The sequence below is a fragment of the Diplotaxodon limnothrissa genome, linkage group LG22, assembly GCF_057381915.1.
Source record: "Diplotaxodon limnothrissa isolate DT_005_m linkage group LG22, D_limnothrissa_male_GT1.1, whole genome shotgun sequence".
NCBI classification, from domain to species: Eukaryota; Metazoa; Chordata; class Actinopteri; order Cichliformes; family Cichlidae; genus Diplotaxodon; species Diplotaxodon limnothrissa.
This window is the reverse complement of record NC_140616.1, coordinates 12828342-12852551: the sequence shown is the minus strand read 5'-3', so window position 1 is coordinate 12852551 and position 24210 is coordinate 12828342. Positions and strand designations below refer to the sequence as shown.

At 40.4% G+C, this 24210-nt stretch overlaps 1 protein-coding gene and 1 pseudogene across 2 annotated transcripts in view; one reads left to right on the top strand and one right to left on the bottom strand.

Moving 5' to 3' along the window:
* The window catches only part of LOC146609535 (RNA-binding motif, single-stranded-interacting protein 3-like), a 301239-nt gene that overhangs the window by 55954 nt on the left and 221075 nt on the right, over positions 1–24210 (top strand). For both annotated transcript variants that reach the window (XM_085345750.1, XM_085345749.1), the window contains exon 3: positions 17168–17404. In XM_085345750.1, the coding sequence (XP_085201876.1) occupies positions 17168–17404 (237 nt within the window). The remainder of the gene's footprint in view (positions 1–17167; positions 17405–24210) is intronic.
* LOC146609536 (uncharacterized) lies at positions 1800–3020 on the bottom strand (annotated as a pseudogene).

Below are 24210 nucleotides of genomic sequence, written 5' to 3'. Positions count from 1 at the left end.
TGATAAGGTGAGATGGAAAAAAGCTTTGCTGCAGCACATGGAGGCCCACACGTGAATGTCAACATATACTGGCTAAATATGTGTAATATGAATAGTTAAAAGTCATATTTGAGCAGCAGCTTAATCCACTATTTAACAGCTTAATAAAACAGGGTGGAAATTGTGACGCTCCATCTGCGTTTGCCTGCATGGCCTCACTCAGCCACAGAGAACACAAACTGCAGTCAAAGGATTTGTGTTGTGCAGTGCAGTGAAACGCATCTTGCCCGTGAAAACTTTGACCACGAAACATAAACCAAAAGCTCAAATGATAGTTTCATTAGATCCTATGAACTGAAGGAAGACTTGTGGTGTGGATTCGGAAGCTATTGCTGTTTTTCTAACTGAATTACAGAGATTGATGGCTCCGACTAGCATAAATCATGAAGTTTCTTAAGCTGACTCAGTGGTCTCAGGCGCACCCTCCCTGCTGTTTTGTGATTTATTGTTAGTTTGGCCATTTGCTGAATGTTGGTGAATACTTCAGTGTGCACCAAATCATTTGGCCCCTGAGAAATGACGACAGGAGCAGAAAGTAATGTTCATTAGTTGACAGATCATTCTTTTCCACACTGTGCATGACATGATGTCCACTTAAAGGCAAATTCCAGTATTTCTAAGCCGGATCTTACTTTATCATTTTTTGTAGTTTACATTATTAATAGGGACAAAAATGTTTGATATCAGTCAACTATTGAGTGACAGTGCTACAACTGGCAACTGTGAAACAGCTGTGAAGTAATTCCACCGGGTAACTGCCTGCGTCAAGTGCTTGTTTTTACCACTGACGGGCTTAAATTGGTGTTCTAAGTGTCTGTGATTGTTTTTGATGTTATACTGACATGCATTTGCACGTGCTGATGCTACATATCAGCAGATATGTAGCAGATCGGTCCTCATTTAAACAGAATTTCTTTTCAGATAATGTTCTTGTTGTATTTTCAAAAAAAGAGTATAACTTTGGACAGAAAACAAAGTTGGAAAAAATAACCAGAAAGGTTTTTGAAGGATCTTAATGTGAGGCTTTGAAATATGTATCTGCCACCCTATGGCTAAATACAGAAGTATTGTTTGGTTGCAGTTTTTCTCAAATGCTAAAAGACATTTCACAAACGCTTCCACCATGTTCCCCAATGTCTAAACACAACACCCTTTTCTAAAGCTACATAAACACAACCACACCTTCCCACTGCAAATTGCAAACTTTCACACCAAAAGAGCAGCTCGAAGCTTTCAAAAATGTAAACACTATACACATCATTACACACTACAGCAAAACAATTGAAAACACAATGCCCAATTTGTGAGAAGGTTCTTTGTTTCATAACTGCCAATGCATATTTTTAGAAACCATACAGTAACGGATCGTCGTAGATCTCTGCAGAGGATTAGGCATTTAGATTTGTTTCATACGAAGAGTATGAATCTATACAAAATCCTGCATGTACGTACACTACTGTAACACAACTCGATGCAAAAACAGAATCTATTGCGCACAACAGTACTCCTGAAACAATGATCAGGGTGTGAAGTTTTTTTTATTTACGTTATTCACACCACACACACACCACAATCACTGTCGCTGAGCTGCATCGGGTCACATCACCTCATCCACATCGCAGGCTATATTGTCTCTTGCCAGGCACCGCGGGAAAAACGCCCTGGAACGGCGAATCCATCCTTGGTAGGCCTCCGCTGGGATGTCAACACAGTCCAGCTCCATTGCCCTTAGGAGGTTCTCTCTTGTGTATGGTTGTCTGTCATAAACCTTCCATCTCCACGATGAGAAGAACTCCTCTATAGGGTTCGGGAAAGGGGAGTAGGGTGGCAGACAGACGTTTAAAAAGTGGTCACTGTTAGTGGTGAACCACTCTCTGATTTGGTTTGTTCTGTGGAAGCGGACATTGTCCCAAATGATCACATAAATGTGATGTGCGGGCCCAGGATGGTGTTGTTGGCGGTCCAGGAGGATGTCTTTTAGCTCCTCTAGGAAGGTGAGGAGACGTTGGGTGTTGTAAGACCCAAGGACAGCATGCCGGTGGACAAGCCCCTCTGAACCCATGGCCGCACAAAGGATAATATTAACACACACACACACACACACACACACACACACACACACACACACACACACACACACACACACACACACACACACACACCCATTGTCCTGGGACCTCAGTGATGGCTCTTTGGCCAATGATGTTACAGCCTCTTTGCCTTCGTTTCTGCAGGTTGAAGCCAGCCTCATCCAGGAAGAGGTACTCATGAGGTCTGGCCATCGCGTCCAACTGTAATATCCTCTGTGAAAATGTGAAAGGGCACAGGTGTTCAGAACAACAGTCAATCAGGTAGCACAGTATTGTCCAGAAGTAATGTAGGCCACTGAGCAACACAGTATGTCCACTAACTGTACTGTGAACATGGATGTAAACTTACTTGCACATACTCGTAACGTAGGTCTTTGTGTCGCGCAGAGTTGCGCTCAAAGGGAACCCTATAGACCTGTTTCATCCGCGTCTTTTTGCGCCGGAGAACTCGGTCTATTGTGGCCAAGCTGACATCGTCAATGCTCTCAAAGTTGACATTATCGGCAATGACTTTGTCTCTGATCTCCCGGAGTCTGATTAGGTTGTTCCCACGAACCGTATCCACAATGAGGGTTTCTTGTGCTGCTGTAAATATGGCAACCCTCCCACCTCTATGTGGCATTCTTTCAACTCTAAAGAAAGAAACATGTTGTCAATTGACATGTGTTACAATACAATCACAACTGATTTGAAACCAATAGACTACTTTTACAGGTTTGTAAAACTGTATTGTGACAAAGAAAGCAATCGAGTACAATACCCGTTGTGTTGTCTGAATGCCCTGATAATTGTGGCCACGGTGAACCTACTCAGGTGTGGGCGGACTCTTAGTCCTGCTTCAGCCATTGTCATGCCATGGACAATGACATGATCAATGACTGTTGCTTGCATCTCGTCCATAATGATGGTGCGAGGTTGTCTTGCTCTCCCTCCTGGACTTTCTCCTCTTCCTTGTTGGCCTGCTCCTCTTCCTCCTCTCATTTAAACTCCTCTTCCTCCTCTCATTTAAACTCCTCTTCTTCGTTGGCCTGCTCCTCTTCTTCCAGGGCCAGCTCTTCTCCCTCCTCTGCATCGAATTCCTCTGACTCTGCCCTCATCCATTGTGTTTGTTTGGACTCTTCAGAATACTGTGCACTCTGAACTTGCTTTTATACATGTGGTCACAGCATTAGCAACAGGTTTCTTCAATTTTGAGTCGTTGTGTGTAATGAATGACGCCAGGTGTGTTCATTGTGTTCAAATATTGCTGACTGTGGCAAGCATGTTGCATCACACGAGCTTTCATTTGAGAATATGAGCAGAGTTCTTTTGCAACTTGTGTTTTAGCAAGGAAAGATGTGTTTAGATTTATGACAACGGAGGATTGTGTTCTGTGAATTGTGTCTTCATGTGACATGTGTTTATGATATTGGTAAATGATGGCTAGATTTAGTAAATGTGTTTAGACAGCTGGTCATTTGGTTTAGAGGACTGGCTTTTGTGTTTTAGCATTTGAGAAAAACTGTAATATAAATACAGCAGCACGGCCAATCGCGTCTACAAATATGATAACAAAAAAAGTACACTTTGAAGGTCGGTCTGCTCGGTACACCACCTGTGCCAGATCGGTGGAAACAAGTGCCTTTATACACCAGAAAATAGACACTACTCATGAATAAAATTGCAATCGTGTCTTAGATGGCACCCCTTGAAACACATTTTTTTCTGAAGTGTTAATATTGGTGTCTGCTACACTGAGAGCCCAGCAGCTGTGGCATACACCATCAGTTGTTAAAAGCTTAACTGAAAGAATAGTGCTAATAAATAGCTGCACACAGGTAGAATGGCAGCTGAGTAGAACCCCTGCCAACAAAAGCACTGCTGCACATTTAAAAAAGATGGATTTTCAGCTAAGGCAGCAGACTTTTCTGGAAATGTTATGTTGTCACTTAACAAAAGGGTAGCACATAATTTCATCATCGCCCTGTTGTCCATAGGTAGTCAAAGTTTATTCATAGGTGAGCAGCTTTCTTCAACTCTAACTTTTAAGCTGTTTTCTGAAAGAAGTAGTCCTGGTTCAAAAAAAGACTGAAATTTTATTTTAATTAATCAATACCAAAAGGTTATACACTCTCTTCCTGTTACAAGGGAGTTTTCCTTCCCACCGTCTCTAAGTGCTTGCTTATAGAGGGTTGTCTCATTATTATTTGTTGTAGTGTCTTCACCTCACAGTGTAAAACACCCCGAGACAGCTGTTGTTGTGATTCGTTTTCTGAATTGAACTGTTTACTAAATAAAATTAGTGCATAACTGAATTAGCCCCACATATTTTTACTGAAGGAACCATCTTTAAACTAATCTGTTGGTTCTTAATAAGTATATCTGGTAAACCATGGTGCTCTGTCACTGGTGTTTGAATCAGGCTAAAAAATGCAGCCTATACATTATTTTTGGCTGCTTTAATGTTTGTCCCTTGACTGCTTGCCTCCCATTTATCCTCTCGTGCCCTGTGATTATTGTGATGTGCTTAGCATCCTGTCATTTGCTGTTCCAGAGGAGCATGTTCTCATGTGCTTGCGGCAGGACACAAGAAGACAATCGGTACAGAGGTCTGTCACTAAGCAGAACACATTCTCGTTGCACTCCACAGCTGCAGAGCAAGAACATGAGTGCTCGCAGTTTATTAACTTAGTTAATTACTGAATGCACAGTTCAAGTGCCTTAGCTTTGTGTACTTTGTGCTTTTAACTGTTAATTTGGATAGACAGCTATGCGGTTTTAAAGGCTGTTTTTAATCTGAAGATCAAATTTATAGCTCTTGTTTTTATCAAGCTAATGAAGAAATTCCTACCAACAAGTTTAAACAGCTAATCTCATTCTTTCCTATGAAGACAGGCAGGAGGAAACGTTTTTCTCTTGCCTACCAACGGGGTATTCCCGGAGTTCTGTGCTCAGAACTTTTGAATATTCACACTGGGGTGCCACAGGGTTCAATTTTAGGACCTCTGCTGTTCATCATGTATATAAATGATTTGGGACAAAATGTGTCCAATGCTAGTATGCATTTTTATGCTGATGACACAGTTATTTATTCCTTTGGCTCAAACTTTGAAAAGGCAATAGAATCGTTGCAGAAAGCTTTTGACGTGGTTCAGCACACACTTCTGGAGCTGAAATTGGTTCTCAATGCTGAAAAGACAAAGCTAATGTTGTTTTCAAACATGAAGAGATTTCCTCAAACTGTCCCCTTGGTGTCCACTCTTGAGGGAAACCTCATAGAAGTGGTGCATACGTATAAATATCTTGGCTTTTTAATTGATGATTCTCTGACCTTTAAACCTCACATAGACAATCTTGTGAAAAAACTCAAACTAAAATTGGGATTGTAAATGCTACATTTTTATCTGTTTTAGATTATGGTGATCTGCTGTACATGAATGCTTCCGCCCAGTGTCTTCATAAGATTGACTCAGTTTATCATGCCTCCTTACGGTTTATTACAAACTGTAGGGCCTTGACCCATTGTTGTGATCTGTACGCTCGAGTGGGATGGCCTTCGTTGTCCTCCAGGAGGTTTGCTCACTGGTGCATCTTTATTTATAAGGCCCTGCTTGGACAAATGCCCACCTACATTTGCGATCTGCTCACACGGAGAAGTACTGTTTCTTACAGCCTGCGTTCAAGCGATCTTTTATTGCTCAATGTTCCATTTGCCAGAACTGAACTGGGAAAGAGGGCTTTTACTTATGCTGCCCCTTTCACATGGAACATGATGCAAAAAGACTGGAAGATAGCAGATCTTATTTCATTAAATGCTTTTAAGTCCAGATTGAGAGAGCCAGAGAAAAATGTTTTTAAAATGTAATTGTTATTTATAATATGTATGTAACTTTGTAATTTCAACGTGTTGTCGCCTCTTGGCCAGGACTCCCTTGCAAAAGAGGTTTTTAATCTCAATGGGACTTTTCCTGGTTAAATAAAGGTTAATAAATAATAAATAAAAGAAAACACATTGTCTGACAGGTCGTGGTACAATCATATCACAGCACCGACCTTTCAAAACAGTGACAGTATAGCTGTCTAGCTTTCTCAGGGGGCCAAGAGCCACTGTTCTGACATGTCCCTGAGTCAGCGGTCTAGAGAGAAGCTGGAATGTGGTCATGACTGTACATGTGTACCCTGTGATGCTCGACTGGGGTACAGAGTGGCAGGATCACTCTGTTTTATACTAGAGTCTTCCTTAAGTTGAATGAGGGAGATAGAGAGATATTGCAGCAGTAGATGGAGCATGAGATGCGATGTGGAATTCTCCACTCTTACAGTACATGCTGTAATATATTAAAAAGGACAATCTAAACACTTCTAATTGAAAACAATGCATTATTCACCTTTATTTACTATATTTTTGGAAAATACTCATAGGTAAAAAAAAGTGGCCCATCTTTTTCATTTCTTTAAACCTTAGGATCACTCACTTTTTTTCTTACCCAAGGCATATGCTTGCAAGTGGATAAATGTGGTTTATGATGGTTCCCTTTGCTGAGAACAAACCTAGGCAAATAGGAGGAGAGTGATTATAAAAGCCTGATCTGATTCTTAACTGAAGAAGACATTTTGTCTCCTTTATGTGGCACACACAGTAATTGTCTGCTCTTTAGTGGAAATCAAAACAAAGCCCAAGGTTTAATAACGATCTGTGTTCATAACAGCCTCTCACAGCAGTACATCCTCAGCGTTTCAGCAAAGTCATATTGCACAAGGCGGACTCATATGGGAAACTTTCACAAAACTGTGTGCTCGTCTCTGAACTATACAGTTTTCATCTGAGTGGGGAGGGAAGACTTTATTGAATTTAAAGAAAAATGATAACATCATGTGGAGACAGTGTGCAGAGAAAATAGACTTTTATCAAGAACTGTTGTTATTGGAGGGCTGCAGTGTTCGCTGACTTAGTTGCAACTTGGTTTGTTTTCTTGTGCTCTTGTCTTAATTCTTCATTTCCAGCCACCCTAGGGATATGACGAAAACAACAAAACAAAAATAGATTTCAAGCATGAAAGAAGAGGAGATTAACAGTACAGGGGAGAATGGTGTTTTGTCTTCTGACCTTGACCCTTTCTGCAGGTCTGCATGACTGTGTTTTCATTTATGTGAGAGGTTTGTGCTGTGCGCCCAGCAGCTTGTGGTCTTTTAAAGCAGAGTATGGCAAATGCTCTTTGCTTGATATACGCAAAAAATCTATGCATTTTTGCAGTTTTTCAACCCACCAAAGTCAAAAGTTTGTACCTGCACGGTACATTCTGTAATCGCTGACAGATGTGTATGTTTGAGGGTGGTATCATGTTTCCTTGAGGTGGAAGGGGTACAGGCCTAGAAATAGCAGCAGCAGTAGGCAGCTGGGGCCCGTGTCATCATGAGAGGTGCTGCAGCAACCAAGGCCCATCTGGAGGGAACACAGAGCCAAGGACACTGCAGAAGAAGGGGGAGGAGAAGCAAAGATATGATGCAAGGCCCCTATCATTGCCCTTCTCACTGGATATTTGGAAAAGCAAAGACTTTCTGTCTTTAGGTTTCTGTCTTCTTTTGTACTTTCTCTTTCTGTCTGTTAGTTTCTTTCTCTTTCTGACTTTTTTCGTACTTTCTCTTTCTGTCTGTTAGTTTCTTTCTCTTTCTGACTTTTTTCTTACTTTCTCTTTCTGTTTGTCACTTTTTTTTTCTTTCTTTTTGTTTCTTTTTTCACTTTTTCTTTTCTCTTTTGAATTTAATTTTATTTATATAGCACCAAATCACAACAGTAGTCAGCTCAAGGCACCTTATTGCAGGATAAAGACCCTAAAATAACCTTTGTCTCCTTTTCTTCCTTTCTCTTTCTTTTTTCTATATATATGTTTCTCTCTGTCTTTCTCCCTCAGTAAGTCTTTCTTTCTGAGAGACTTAATCCCTGACAGAAATTGAAGACTTTACGTCACCTCAAAGCCATGCTCGTCACCTCTCATCTTACGCGCCCCCCGCCCCCTCCTCTTCCCATCTTCTCACATTGGCCTGCTGGGACAGTGTCAGTGACAGAAGCACAGCCAAACCTAAGTGCTGCGCTGTCTCACCATGAGCAAAGCTGTGCAGACATGAGTACTACCACCACACATTCTGTTGTCCTTTTATCTAACTTACATGTAGGAATGTACAATAGAGATTACAGGAAGAGCTGGTAACAAATCTTTTTTATCTGTCTTGACATTTTTGTGAAATGAGCCATGTTTATACATCAATGCATTTCAGAAATTTACCTCACACTTTGTTGCCTCATCTGGTATTTACTTTGGTAAAATTAAAGAATGGGCAAAAGCACAATAAGGCTTTTTGCTCATCCATTTGTCAATACTAAGATGTTGCTATTTATTTACTGAAAATGTCAAAAGTAAAGTAGATAAGAGTTTTATATCCGCTTTATTACCCAAAGCAATATGTACTTGTATATATCTTTTGCAGCTAACAGAACTTTTCAATAAGAAGACTGTGTAACGAGAAGAATAGCTTTGACAGTTTCAGTAACCATAAATCAGCTGGTAAAACAAATCCAAGTGCTTGTTATAGATTTAGTGTCAATTATATTCGTCTGCCCCTCGCCCCAGATTACTTTGACCATACAGACCTGTGCTCACTTAGTGATCATGTGTGGCTATTTCTGCTTTGTGTAGGTGTTGTTTTAATGGCGCACAGCACTATACAGAGCTGGGAATTTAGTGTACTGGACTCACAGGCTTCAGGCAATCAGGGGCATCCATCATCCCCGCAGTTTATAGTGTGACAGAAGGAGAGAGAGAGAGAGTTGACCACGTAGAGAGAGTTAGAAATACACACAGAGGAAAAAAAGAGAGAGGGAGAGAGACAAAAGGAGACATTGACAGAGCGACATAAACAGACAAAGTGACGGAGCCAGAGAAGTGGGTGTATAAAAAGCATACATAAAAAGAGGGGTAAAATGTCAGTGTAAAAGCATTTGTCTGGAGGTGTGATTCACTCAGACACAGCTCGGCTTCCCCAGTGGGTAAACAGCTGTAATCATAGTTCAGCAGCAGACATTAACAGCCTGTCTCTATACTGCTGTTAACGTGTTGAAGTACTGTGCATTCATCCTGGATTCCTGTAATTCAGAACTCAAGTGCAGCGCCTGCTGTCACAGACATAATAGTATCAGAAACAGGCGAAGCTACAGTCAGGAGTTTAAATAAATAAATAAATAAATAAATAAATAAGAAGAGCGCAGTCCTGGGAACAGCTAAGATACTGCGCAGGACCCTCAAGCTCCCAGGCCTCTGGTAGAGGACCCGAGCTTGAAGGATAAACCGCCCGCAGGGGCGTGCTGGGTGTTTTGTGTATATATATATATGTGTGTATATATATATATATATATATATATATATATATATATATATATATATATATATATATATATATATATATATATATATATGTGTGTGTATATATATATATATATATATATATGTGTGTGTATATATATGTGTGTGTATATATATGTGTGTGTGTATATATATATATATATATATATATATATATATATATATATATATGTATATGTATATATATATATATATATATATATGTATATATATATGTATATGTGTGTGTATGTATATGTGTGTGTATATATATATATATATATATATATATATATATATATATATATATATGTATATATATATATGTATGTGTGTGTGTGTGTGTGTATATTAATCTGATTTAATATCATCGTTATGACTCCACAGAGTAGAGTGACATACCTGTGAGATCAAAGCATGCATATGAGATGTTAAATCACCATGAGAAGTTACGTTTTTGCCTTTGATAATGATGACTTGCAAAAAAGAGGAGTGCAGGTTTTGCATGGCTTCAACCTGATCCCAATAATGAGACCACCCTTCGTCCAAATTGATTTAAAGTAAGGACTGCAATGCACCCAAACTCCACCAAGTTTCAAGTAGATCCCATGTCATCATTTGAAAACAAAAAACAGACATACTTATTTACTTAAACAGATTTATGGCGATATGCATGGAATCGTGGGTATTGCAGCAATGAGAATTTCCATAAATGTTGTTATGCCTGTTGTCTATTTATTTTTTATGCTCTCAGTAACTCCTGTAACGGTTTAACCCCAAAGAATAATAGGAAAAGAGAGCACAGCAGACAAATACTAATAAATTTGTCACTGGTAGCAGCCCTTGGGAACAGCATTTCCCTAATCTGACACCCCAGGGGAGAATTTTGGTAGGTGTTAATAAATCAGTTTTGTGATGTGTAAATAATTGTTGGCTTTATACACAAAGAACAAAATTAGGGAGAGATCATTATTTCAAAAATGTAACTTACGTTGATAATGCAAAATGAAATGGTTTCCCATGGTACGACATCCATCTATCCTTCTACCCCACACATACTTTGTTGTCCTATGCAATATATAATAAATTCTTTGTACCCTTTTGTTGATTTAACACACATGTATATCATTTTTGGAGCACTTGGTGAAACGGCTAATGCTAAAGATTTTTTTTCTGGCAGTTCACCACACAATCAGTCCTGATGGTGAGTATTCTTGGATTCACTGAAATGTAAGAGAAACTGGTTTAGATGCAAACCCAGTTATGATTAAAATTATTTGAAGATGAATGAGGTTACTTACAAGTACGTGAAAATCTCCACATAGATTGCTACTCTGCTTCAGTCTACAACAGCGTGAAGCAGAAAAATTGCTGAAAAAGAGCAGCAAACGCCTTCATTGATTATTGATTGAAAATCTGAATCAAACTGATGAATTGGCTAATGTGATGAACTGTCGAATCCATCCTTCCCTAGCCCTGTATTAGGTTTTCTACCCTCCCTGAAGTACCCCTGTGTAAATGTTTATCTAGCCTCTCCGTGGAGGAGGTGAACGCTTCTTGTAGCTGGTCCCAGAATAGTGGGAGTTCCAGGGAAGGCGGCAGGAAAAGGAGTACTGTGTACTTTGGGTATCAGTTTTCATGGTGAAGGTTTTATCAAAATCAGAATTCTTCAGTTTAGGCTAACAGTAATGTAACTTGGCATGATCAACTCCCATTTGCTTCCCATAGGAGGTCAAGATGCAAATTTAGGGCTCTACATCTGCTTCACAGCGGCAGCTGCCTTTAAGTTCATCAGAGCAAAAACATGTGAGAGGCCAAGGAAAATATTTGGTGAGACGTGGAACAGACACAGAATGTTGTGAGGTTTGCTTTGAGCTACAAGCGCAGAAAGGTCATATTATTGTTCATCAAAGATTCTTCGGTAAATAAAGACTCATTCAATAAATATCTTTGCTTCTGGCATCTATCCTCTTTTTTTGTTGTTTTTTTTGTCTGTCTCTGTGACCCCCTTTGCACCTCTATTCCCTTCTTTCAGCCAAAGCAAAAGACTATATTTGGTATGAAAACAGGTTAGGAGTCCACTTTGAGCTTGAATACACAAACCTGGTGTCAAACCACCCAATAGCTTGAAATAATATTGCAGCAGGAAGTGTACGCTGTGAATCCAGTTCATCTCCTGAGATTAGAGCAAAGTCTCTTAACAGGTAGGGTCACAGCAGTTTGTTTGGGGACTCCAGTCAATAAAGATTTTGCAGCCGCGGTGAGGTCAGTGCAGAAATGTTCACAGTATACACCACACTCCAAAGGTTGTAATGCTTGTATAAGTGGCTGTCAGCCATCACAAGTATAATGTCACACTCTGACCCTGTTGCCTTGGTTACCACCTACCGCGTGGCCCTCCAGACTTTCATCAGAAGTGTTTTCTTAAAGCGTTGATAGAATAAGCGGAAAGAGAGAGAGAAGCAGAGACAGAGTTTTGTTCTTGCCAGTCCTTTTTGCCCCAGTTCAAGTGATTGTGGAGGCCACAGGGGTAACTTCTCACTTGCTTTTCAACTGAGAGCAGCCTGAAACCTGTCAGACGTGTCCCACGTGCCAAAATCTACACATGCCCTGCCACCGCGTTGCCTTGGTTACGATTGAACTCGGTCCGCGAGTACTGGAGAATGAATGATAGCGAGTGAACAGGGCTTCCATTTTTGATCTTACTAGGCGGAACTCCTGCATTTTACCAGGAGTGACACTCAAAACCTGCATGTTTGGCAGCAGGAAGCTGACTTGTGTTAAGGGATGAGGACTGGCAAAGGAGATGGACTTGTACAGAAGAGGCCATTTCACGCAACACAGCTTCCAGGAAGTCAGTCATCAGAGATGCCAAAGGAAAGCTGCATCTCTTTCATAGCTGGCCAAACAGAGCAAGCATGCGTGGAGGACCTCTTGAAAACAAAGTCCCCTAACTGATGCCATCTGGGGTGACTTTCATTGTCACAGAGCCTCTCATTCTTAATTCATTTTCCAATTTCAAAAAATGCTTTGGCACTTGGATGTGTAGCCGTTTGTCATGTTTTGGAGACGCAATTTTTTGCTCGTTTAATCCCTTTTTAAGCACATAGCAGTTTTGTGCCAGTGGTCATTCGTCATTCTGCGTGGGCCTCTTGTAAAATGGCAATATGGAGGTGACATGAGAAAAACACGCCTTTATGGCAATACTCCAGGCTTTTTCGAAAACAAGCACAGAGCCAAGATAAAGCACAAGATAAAGCACAACAGGAAACCAGCACATTTGAAACTGTGTTGTGGGAAATCCACATTTCTGCCTGCATTACCGAGCATTAGCAATGGGGCATAATGCCCTCTGGATGAACAGATAATCACAGCGCAGTGTTATTTAATGTGTACAGTAAGCAGAGTAGGCAATGAGACAATATTATTTCTCCAAATTTGGTATTACACCTTGAGCTAAAGGTTATGATCAAATTTAAGGAAACTCGTAAGGGGGGGAAAAAGCAGTGTTTTGCCTCAGGGTCTTCGATTCATCTTATAAGAAAGTCTGTACACACCATATTTTTGTAAAACTTTCTTTACTACAAAAGCCATGTGATGTCTTGGTAATAGGACACTGATTACTTCCTCAACAACTTCCCCTTTATTCTTTCTTCTGTTGTGACATAGATTTGGAAATATTTCCAGTATACAAGGAGTCGCTCTGTATGACTGTCCTTAGAGTGGACGTTTCATAATAGTCGTAGGTCACAGAGGGTTGATTCCAGAGGAAACAATGTCCGTCTTTCTTCTTTTTAGTTCACGAGTTATAAAATAGGCTAAAATAAAATGCTGCTTCCTTCTCCAATACTTAGTGGCCATTACAACCAAAACCAGGTTAGATTTATATATTTCTTATACTGGAGTACATTTTTCAATTTAAGTACACACTCTGTGCATTTTATTTTCATTAGAGCTAGCAACATTTTTCTAAACTATACTGCAGCCTTTGTGTTGCATCAGGTTTGTGTTCTAAGATGACAGAAGTTGCTCCTGGTACGGTCTTCTGCTAAGAAGAGATGCTCTTCTGCATACCTCAGTTGTAACGAGTGTGTTATTTTTGCCTTCTTATCAGCTCAAAGCAGTCTGGCCATTCTTCTCTAACCTCTAGCATCACGAGGCATTTTCATTTAGAGAACTGACGCTTGGACACTGGATGTTTTCTCTTATTTGGTTCGTTCTCTGTAAACCCTGCAGATGGTTGTGTGGAAAAATCCCAGTAGATCAGCATTTTCTGAAATAGTCAGATCAGCCTGTCTTGCATGAATAACCATGGCACATTCAAATTCACTTAAATCACCTTTCTTCTTAATTCCGATGCTCATTTTGAATTTCGCCAGGTTGTCTTGACTAGTGTTCACATGTCTAAATACACTTGAATACTGCCATGTGATAGGCTAATTGGGTAACTGTGTTAATGAGCTGTTGAAAATAATTAAGTGGCTGGTGAGTATAATTTATTTAATGACAACTGAGCTGAGAAAGTAAAAATAGAAAATTAAAATGAAATTAATAAGAAAAGCTACTCTTTTTGTGCCAACTGAGTTAAATAGCGGTTTTCCCATAACACCTAACAGTATTACACATTAAATAAAGACAGACAAGAGAGAGAAGAGTTCTGTAATTCAAAAAGGTCTGTCCCCTGATGCATCTAACCATGCCCATATCACCAGGAAGAGAGAAGAGAATGGGGAAAATCACTTAACCAGAGAAACATGGACTCAGGAGAGGTGCTGCGCTCTGGTTCTTCTCTACGTTTTAATGGATCCGCAACACTCACTCACTTGTTCACAGCTGAAAGAAAAGCATTATTTTGCATTACTTGAATTTTCAGTAATAAATGGTGCTGATTATTCCCTGGCTTGCTGAAGTAGTTAGTTTTTCTTTTCACTTAAACCATGTCAGTATCTTGCATCAAAAAATAATGCACATCCCTCCATTAGTAGCATGTATTAATGTATTATGATTTAAAGCCTACACGCTGGATGAGACATTAATATGTGGATGTTCTGTGGGGCAGCACCAAGTTACCTCCATTAATAGGTAATTTCAGATGACCTTTTCACAAAGTATGACAAAACAGCATAAAATGTCCCAAGAAAAGCAAACATAGTTAACATTTTAATATTCTCTTCATTTGATCTTTTTCTGAACTTTCTGTAATATCACATTATACAAACAATATGTGTGTGGGGATGAGCTTTTATTGTAAAAAAGTCATATGTTTTGCCTTGTGGACCTTCATAGCTATTAGGTATTTTGCCGAAAGACTGGGTTGAATCATATTCAGCAGCTCCAACATTTTTTACTCCCTAAAACCACCCGTGTTCACATTTAGGTTAAAGCTGTTCAATCACATGATAAGAATATGAATTAGAGCTAGCATTCATAAATAACTGATAAAAATCAATTAATCATATATTTTGTTTTGATGATCCAGCATTGATTACGCAAGTCCTGAGAGATTTTTACATGACCCTTGTGGAAAGAGACTTATTAAAAGTTGCACACAAAGGCTGACAAGTGTAAATGTATTATAGATGATAGCTGGCTGGAGTAGCTGCCTGCCAGTCTTGACTCTCGTGTGAGTAGTCTCTGTGTGGATCCACTGCAGCTTCCTGCATTATCCTTACTCAGGATGGTTAGATTTACAGTGAAACCATTACAATTGAGTTTCAAAGAAATGCATAAGCTAGCACAAAGAAATGTGTAAGCCAGCAGACAGTATATACACATCTGTTTGCCAAATATGTAAAAGCCTCCTCCTTAAAAGTGGAAAAGTACCTGTAACCAGACACTTTTATAAAATGCTGAAATATGGGCAGACTGTAGCTCTCTGACAAGCCGCTGAAAATCTGTGACATGAATCTCAGTCTGGGGACCAATGCTGTATTCTAGTCAAGAATGTCAGGACCCTTGGATCTCGGGCTCGTGTAAAACACAGCCCTGCCCTATCATATAAAGAGGGAATCATCCAAATCGCCTTTAAATGTATTAAACATGTTTAAAATTCGTTGAAAAAGAGTCTGTAACAGAACATCTCTGCATAGATGCTTTAGTCCTAAATGCCTCCTCATTGCCTGAATGGTCCTCATTCATTAGACCAGCGGAGGTTGTTGCACGACTTGGGGCAGCACTTAAACGCCATGAACTGGCGAATGCTTGTGTTAAAGTAGCGTCTATGGCCACGCAGCTTAATGGACCATACTGGGGGCCGTCCTTCCCCTCTGGCTTTTACAGTAGCAGTATAACATTGTGTTAATGTCTCTATAGCACCCAATAACTTCCATCAGCGAGATCCAGCTCGAAATGCTTATTTGTTGTTGGTACACTATATCCTGCCCACACACACAGTTTCAAATTCTGACCCTGTGACTAAGCCTTTTATTTAAGCCCTGAGAGAAAAGAACATCTCGGTGCGTTTCATATGTTTGTTAAAAGGGGGAGGATGCTTTATTTATTTTTTGTTTTTTGTTTTCCAGCTGTAGTTTCCATTTTTACATGGGTTGAAACCTGGTGATTCAAAATTGTGCTTCGCATATTTCTGTTTTTTCCCAGCGCTTACGGTTTTATGACACCATTGGGCCTCATTTTCCACCATGTAGTGCTGTATAAATGCATCTATTCTGCTTTGAGGGGGGGAACAGATTCCTCCTGTTTTTTATTAACATGAACCCTAAACCTGTCATTGTATGTATTGTATGAATTAGACTGAACTTTGGCTTACATTTTCCCCCTCCAGTTCTTTAGTGATGAAGAATACAGAACTGGAAAGCTTTCTAAGCACAGCTGCCATCACTCTGCTCCAGTAACCCCTGTGTGGGGTGGCCTCTGACCTCAGTGAAAATCCAACAGGGGCTAAAGGGGACTATTAATGTTCACTAGTGATGTACAGCTGTGCTTCATTCAAGGTGGTTTGCTCTGCACACAATTTGCACATGCAAATTAAATTCGTGGCAGATGGTCTTAAGATTGCATCATATTTTAGATGTTTTACGTGAGGGAGTGAACTCTGAATTAGAAGAGTTTGCAGATACCTGCAGTATTTGCCCTAGGTCTTGTTAAAATGCCATGGATCGGCATGTGTGCTCTCTGTGCCCTGTGTGTCCTGTATTTCTTCTGTGCTCCACTGGCCATAACAGCCGAGGTAACCCATCTCAGAGCTGCATAAGCCAGACTGTCAGCAGATTCAGCCCTGTGTTTCCTGGACCCTGTTGATACCCAATACTTAATGGCATACTGGGAAGCTTTGTTGCGAGCCTGTAATCCAAGCATCTTATCAAACCAATCAGCGCTTTTCCAGCAAGAACACATCTCGACCGTGACAGTAGGAAGTTTCACAACATCTGGTGTTGGGTGGGGGCAAGAGGGAGTTGCGTGAAAAGAAAGTGAGAGAACAATCTTGATGTTTTGGCATGAAGTCTTTAGATCGACGCCACATCCTGCTTTTCTTTTGATACAGGTCAGTGAGCGAGCAGTTGGGCAGTCACTGCTCGCCAGCATTTTTGATTGTGATGTTTTGGATGCCAATGTTCATCATTGCACTCGCTTAGTTTCTTTTTTTCTCTCTCACTCTCTATCCAAAACAAACTTCTTTTCTTTCTCTCTGTTGTTTCTATCCAGCCGTCCTTCCAGCCCAGTGCAGCAGTGAGAGGTTTCCACGGCAGTAAGTCAGCAGCCATGGGTCCAAGTCTTGGCTCCAATTGGACCAGTGGTAGCAGTGGTGGTCAAGGGGCCTGGAGCGGGCCTTCTTTCACCCGTGCAAGTCTGCAGCATTATATATCTCACCAACAACAACATGCGCAACACCACCCTCAGTCCACGCACACTAGCTACGCTTACTGCCCAGCGCATACGGCTGTGAGTACAGTAAATTTCCTCTGTGTCTGCACCTCTCTGTCATTTCTAGCTGCTGTGTTGCAATAATTTCTTTGAATACCAAGAATGCTCTTCTTGTCTCTCTCTCGCTTTGGAGTCGATTGGTTGCAGTTACCATCAGGGAAGCTCTTACGCACGCAGCTTTGACCCTCTCTCTCCTTCTCACTTCTCTGCAACTTAATTTGTTTTTCTTTCATCCATCCTCTGCATCGGCAGTGCAATGAGAGACTAATTGAGGTAGAGACACTTCTGGATGGCTTCCCTTGTCATTATCCTTGGAATTAATTGCTGTTCTGCAATCCGTCTGATTTGACTTTATTTGTGCTATCTGCCTTTCTAATGTAACGTTTGGGGTGTGACTGGAACTAAGGCACAAGCCAAATTGAGGAATTTTATTATCGTCATGTTGCTGTCACAGTCACAGAGCTGGAAACAAAGATTTGGCAGCTTTTTTTCCCCCCTCTCTGTATTTCTTCCTGTAATAAATGTATTTTACAAGGCTTCACACCAAATCTTTCTCTCATTTTCTCTTTTTTCCATTACAACACTCTGGTATTCTCTCATCTTACATATGCACCACGCGAATTCCCTGCTGCCTACTTGCCTGCATGTTGAGACTCCCCTGAAGCGCCTCCGTGTAAAGAAATTGGATTGGATTTAGATATGATAATCATCACTGTACATCAGCTGCCGGATCCAGCATTCCTTTTATGTTATTTCTTACACACTAAAGGACACATTCATACTTTTTAGAAAGGTGGAAAACGGTTGTTCTTTAAGAGCCCTAACTGTTCTTTGTGTGTGTACGCTTCATTTCAATACAGAAGTCCTGCTTTTGCTTGCAGTACAAAATCGTCGCCATCACTAACAAACACCATCTCTGCCGCTGTTGTCAATTAGACCACTTCTGCTACCTGAGGCAAATAAGAGCTCTGTTTTTGGTTCCAGCATTTGCACAATACTGTTGAAGAACAACAGAGAACATTCCACAACAGACATAAATGCTGATTCTGTTATTGTAGATGCGGCGCCGCTCGATCAGTTGTCATAAGTTTTTGGGAGCATTACGGTCCTTTCTTGTCCTGCTGCCACATCCCACCAGAGATATCAGGCACAGTCATCAACATCTGCACACACAGGACCCATGAGTGTCTTAGTTCTTTTTATGCAACAAACAATTTAAAAAAGAGCTATCATAAAGCCACTTTTGTCCTCCTCTGACTGAGCATGGTCATTGTTTTCCTCAGTGGAAAATAGTGCTGATCTTCATGAAGCGTTTCAAAGCTCGATATCCACCCAGGCAACAGCCATCTGTAGGATTAGTGTCCGTATTCCCTTAAAGGGAGGAAGTTATTATCAGCACACTCCATTCTCTGCTGTGTGTAGCCCTATATGTTCTGCATTCACATACAGTGCATGTATATTAGTGATAATTCGCTTTGTGGGAGTGAGGAGACTGAAATCTGGGTTTTGCATACAGTAGGTCACCAGAAAGTGTAACATTTTGGCATTGGTAGTGAAATTAACTTTAGATTGGACAGGATTTAAAAACAATAGAAATATTATGTTTTTTGGTTTTGTTGGGTTTTTTTTTTTTTATCATTTGGGTGGCTGTTTATCACTTTGTAGACTGAAGAAAAAAGTGTCAATCAATTTCTAATGGGTTGATTTTTTTTTAATTGCATCATTGTTTAAAACCCCACAAATTTTCAAATTTCCGAAAATGCATAGTAATGGCACACATGATTTTATTATTGTTAAAAAACTGAGAAGATAGATTCACAACAGACCGTTTCTTTTTCTTTTTTCTTTTATTCTTCTTCTTTTCCACTCTATTGCTCTGTATGTGTTTTTGTACGATGTTGCTAAGCCATACTTCTCACACTCCACGTCTAACCTGTCTTGGTTGCTGATCACCACAGGATCATCAAACTCCTGCCCTTATCTTGGCCCTCTGCGATCAAACCATCGCAGGTTTAGCTGGCTTTAACTGCCCTGTTTTCATGGGACAGTGGGGATACTTGTTTGCTTTTTGGCAGTTTTCATTTTCTCCCTGCAGAAGGTAATTTCTTCCCTACTATCATGCTTTGGCCTCAACACTTGGCCTCAAGGAAGATTTACAGTGACTAGAGATGGCTAATCCAGACACTTACAGTAAACCAAAGAATGGTTCCAGCTTTTGAGTCTGCTTTGTGTTTTAAGCTTCTCATAGACAACACATACTATATTTATATGGAATTGAAATCCAGTATATCTCGAAGACACTGAAACCGATACCCCTCTGAAAGTTCGTTTCCCCTGTAAATCCGTCAATTTTTTATTGCCCCTCCAAATGCTGTTGTAATTTCAGGCGTATTAGATGCAAAGAATGCCCAACAGAAAGGAAAGAAAACAGAACTGATAGCTTAGCGTGTGTCTGTCCTTCCGGCTAAGAGAGGTGAGTAAATAAAGGGGGGGAAACAGAAAGGCAAGTTAGGATCCAGCAGAGATCAAGAAGCTTTGCCTTCAGTGGGTTTGTAATTACAATGGAAGGAGATACATTTCCACTTTTAATATGGTGAATACCCCTCAGGGAACCACGGGCTGACAAAACACAGTAAAGAAAGTCACGTAGACGTCAGAAGATGTGACTAAAAAGAGAGTCAAATAGATGGATTCTCCTATTTCCAGCAACTGTGCAATACTAACGCATACAAAGTTCTTTCATAAACTGCAGATTTGCCGTGTGTGTGTGTGCGTGTGTGCGTGTGTGTCCTCTGCCATTGTATTGTTTGACATTCTCACACTACACATAAGGAGTTACAGGGAAATTACTGAGATGGTTAGTGGTTTAAAGCAGACTTTAATAATAAACTTGGACACCGAAACACTTGATTTTGATTATACAGGGTGGGCCATTTATATGGATACACCGTAATAACATGGGAATGGATGGTGATATTAAAGTCCTGTTTGTGGCACATTAGTATATGTGAGGAGGCGAACTCCTCAAGATGGGTGGTGACCATGGTGGCCATTTAGACGTTGGCCATCTTGGATACAACTTTTGTTTTTTCAATAGGAAGAGGGCCATGTGACACATCAGACTTATTGGTAATGTCACAAGAAAAACAATGGTGTGCTTAGCCATTATAGAAGGCTCTCTGTGATAGTGTTGGTCAGCCTGTCCAATATTTTGGTTCCGGTTGAAATATTTCAACAACTACTGGACTGCTTGCAAACAAACACTTAAAACTCTACAATGAAACATAGTGTTAGGCTCCTAAATTTGTTTTTTTTTCTTCCATTACTGTATGAGACTCAAAGGACTTGAGGTTCTTAATGTTTTATAAAATGTATTGTCAGTGCTGACAGTCATTTCAATCAAGCCTAGAAACCTGTAGATGGAAAATTGATATTTAAACAGTAGGAATATGGTTTGAATCTTGTTTACAGGGTTTTAAGAAGCTTTGAAAGAAACGTGTGTGAGTGAATTAATGTGTTCATAACATTGTTTTGCTAATTACTGTTGAATAACGATGTTATTTCCCAACCCCGATCCACTAGCTGTTCCAGCTGAAAACACCTAATCCTTATTTTGATCAGGTTTGCTACAAAGGTGATCAGGCATATCTGCGTGATGATTGGGCAGACTGAATTGCCATCAAAGCTGGGATTGAAGTAAATGCTAAACGGACTGGTTCTTACATAGTGCTTATAGTGTGCTTGGGCACTCAAAGTGCTTTATACAATTTGCCTCATTCACTCCCATTCTTACAAGCACTTTTCCCCCCCTATGTTTTATGTAAAAACTAATCTAAGTAATGCTTTCTGCCAACCTCAACATCCTTGGATTTTTAAATAGCAAGCAAGCTTTCCTTTTATTTTTTCTGTGTGTGATTGACACAAAACAGAAAAAGAGCATGTGTTTTTAGTCACCTTCTATCCTTACATAAACGCCTTTTACTGTGTGACCTGTGAGCTGTTTCATTTCTGATGGTATGTTTCTTCTTTACATCATATTATGATCAAAGAGCCTCACATCAACATTGCTTTGTTGTCCCCTCAGTTTATCCTGTCCAGATATTATTCATGGTTGTGATAGTGTTTCATTATTTCACATGTAAGGCATTCTTGGGATTGTGGTCTTGTATTTGCCGTTTAACTGTTTAATTGTTTACAACTGGGGGGAATTGAGTTACCAACATGGTCTACTTGAGTTGACTGTGTCCATGTAATGTGCTTATAACCAAGTTAAACTGAATTCATGCAGATATGAGTGCATATGTTGGAGGGAATAAAAAAACTGAGGCCTTTTGCTCCTTTGGTGTTGTGACAAGATATATGTGGAAAGACTGGGGATGCATTCTGAACTCAAGGGTCAGCCCGCATTGCGTCTATATACTGCTGCAGAGTTCATCTCTCTTCATAACATATAGATAGAGACACCTACACACGTGCTGCAGAGGACAAAACCAGCTTTCCTCCCCACAGCTTGGGAATTGTTTTAAGAACTGTTGGAACACATTTTAAAATGTTATGCCCTGCAGTACTAATGCTCTTATCAGGTATACATAACAAGATCCATTTTTTCCCCCTCTAATGAATACATTTGGGTATGTTATCACTCCTTTATCTGAGAACTTGGACATCCCTTTGAAACCTTCAATTTAATCCACTGTTGTTGCCTCAGTAAACTCTGATTGTTACCTCATTAGATGTGCCGAGCACAAACTGGCAAATGATTCAGTCAATACAAACGGGCTAGCAGGGATTCCCGGCACATATCCAGATTCACAAGGTCTAGAAATTCAGAGAAGAGACAGAAGGAGACACTGCAAGACTGTGATACAATAGGCGGTAATCAAAAAGGGTGGAATAGACGGAAAGGAAGATAAAAAGGGAACGAGAGGAATCTGCAAAATGTTGCTCCGGTGTGTCTTTTTAACAACCATGACCAGCATTTAACTTTGATCATGAACCCTTGTGTTTGATATCCGATATCATCATCAATGGAGATTTCAGCAGAATAATGGTTCTCTGCATTTTCACGTATAAACTAGGTGCAGGTGTGCTATAAATTCATCCAGCTCACTTTTTCAACTGTCTGTCTTTGTGAGGGCTGAACTCTGGCACAACTCTTTGTGTTGTGATTAGCTTAATTACCCGCAACTCACAAACATCCATTTATACTGGATGACAGATGATACTGTCATTTAGCTGAATGAATGGCCTGATTTCTGGCAGAGGGTGAGGGTGCAACTGCTGGCTCAGGGCCTGCACAAAGGCAACTGAGCTGAGATTAGTTATTTGTGGATCCACAAAGGAAGCACAGTAATCAGACCTCTGGAAGTGAAGTAACGCTGAAAAGAGTGAGTGGGGAGGTGAGGCAGGGATTCAGATCTGCTGTCATGGAGTCCAAGCTTTTTTCCTCATGGCATGTTTTTCAAAGAAATGTTCCTTCCAAGAGAAAAATAGTTAGGACTTCCTAATAGCAGAGGCAACAGATGCCAATGTGTAAGGAAGTGCATTAGCTTTACACTGCGAGCCTCTTTTATCAGCTCGTGAACGAAGCGCATTGCTCATTCCCCAAATACTGCAATGATTCATCTTTGCCATGAGCTAGAATGGGCTTTGTCTCAGTAATTAATTTAGCTCTCGGGACAGCAGTTGGAATGAGTCGTGTCTTCGAGGCCTAATTAAAAGAAGATTGTCAAACATATTCTAGGTCACACAGCTCAGAATCTCCAGCCATTAAAGGGATGTTTTTAGGCACTCCCACCTTGTCCTTGGTGGACCATTTTGCTGGCTGATAGAGCATGGGCTACACAGAGAAAAACAAATGGTTTTATTTGCCATGTTGATTTCTTCAGGCAGCACTTGAAAATTGAGACACTTGATGTTTTGTTTATTATTGGCTGCTTGAGTCAATAACTCAATCCACTTATGGGTTTGTGCCCTGCGTGGCTTCTTCTTTGCCTTCGCCTTTGTCTGCCGTTGGTTTGTTTGTAATTGTTAAGAGAACAGAATTCCTTTCCGTGGAAAATAGACACACAATTAGCTTCCTATACTCAGATAAATGAGAACGTTACTGTGCATGAGGTTCGCGGGTTTAGGATCACTGTCTCTACAATAACAGTCAAACAGTGGCTGGAAACACTTTTTTTATTGGCACCACATTCATCATAATGTATCAGCTGGAATTGTCATTTTATTGAACCAGTCAGACTGACAGGCATGAAGCGTTATTTTATCTGTCCTCGTAATGAGAATCATTGACTTTAGTTACAGGCGCAGAATATCTCTAAAAGTGTACACACACTCACATATGCGCACACACACAGGTTCTCAACAATTAAGTGCGAGCTGCCGGGCTTAGTGCCTGTGTCCATTGTAAGCACTCTAAACCTGTTAGACTGTGACAGACCATTAAAAGGCTGCCAAGACTTCCTTAATTTGCTTCAACGGTGCACACTGAGTGCCATGAGTGTGTCTCTCTGTATGAATGTGCATTTACTTCTTATGACACTCCTTAGCTCCAGCCTCCCACGACCGTATCCGCTGCCGTCGCACTAACATTTACAAACAGTCGAATTTACAGGATCAACCCTACCAAGTCATCGCAGTATCTCTGCTTCAATTTTTAGTATGGAAATAACACATAACGGCCAATTTGTGTGTGTTTAGGCAAATCCATTAAACCATAAAACTGCTGTCAGCATTGATGTATTTTCATGCTGAATATTTTCTGAAAATTGTTACAAGCAAAACATACACATCAGTAATTATCTTTGCACTTGAGCCATTTC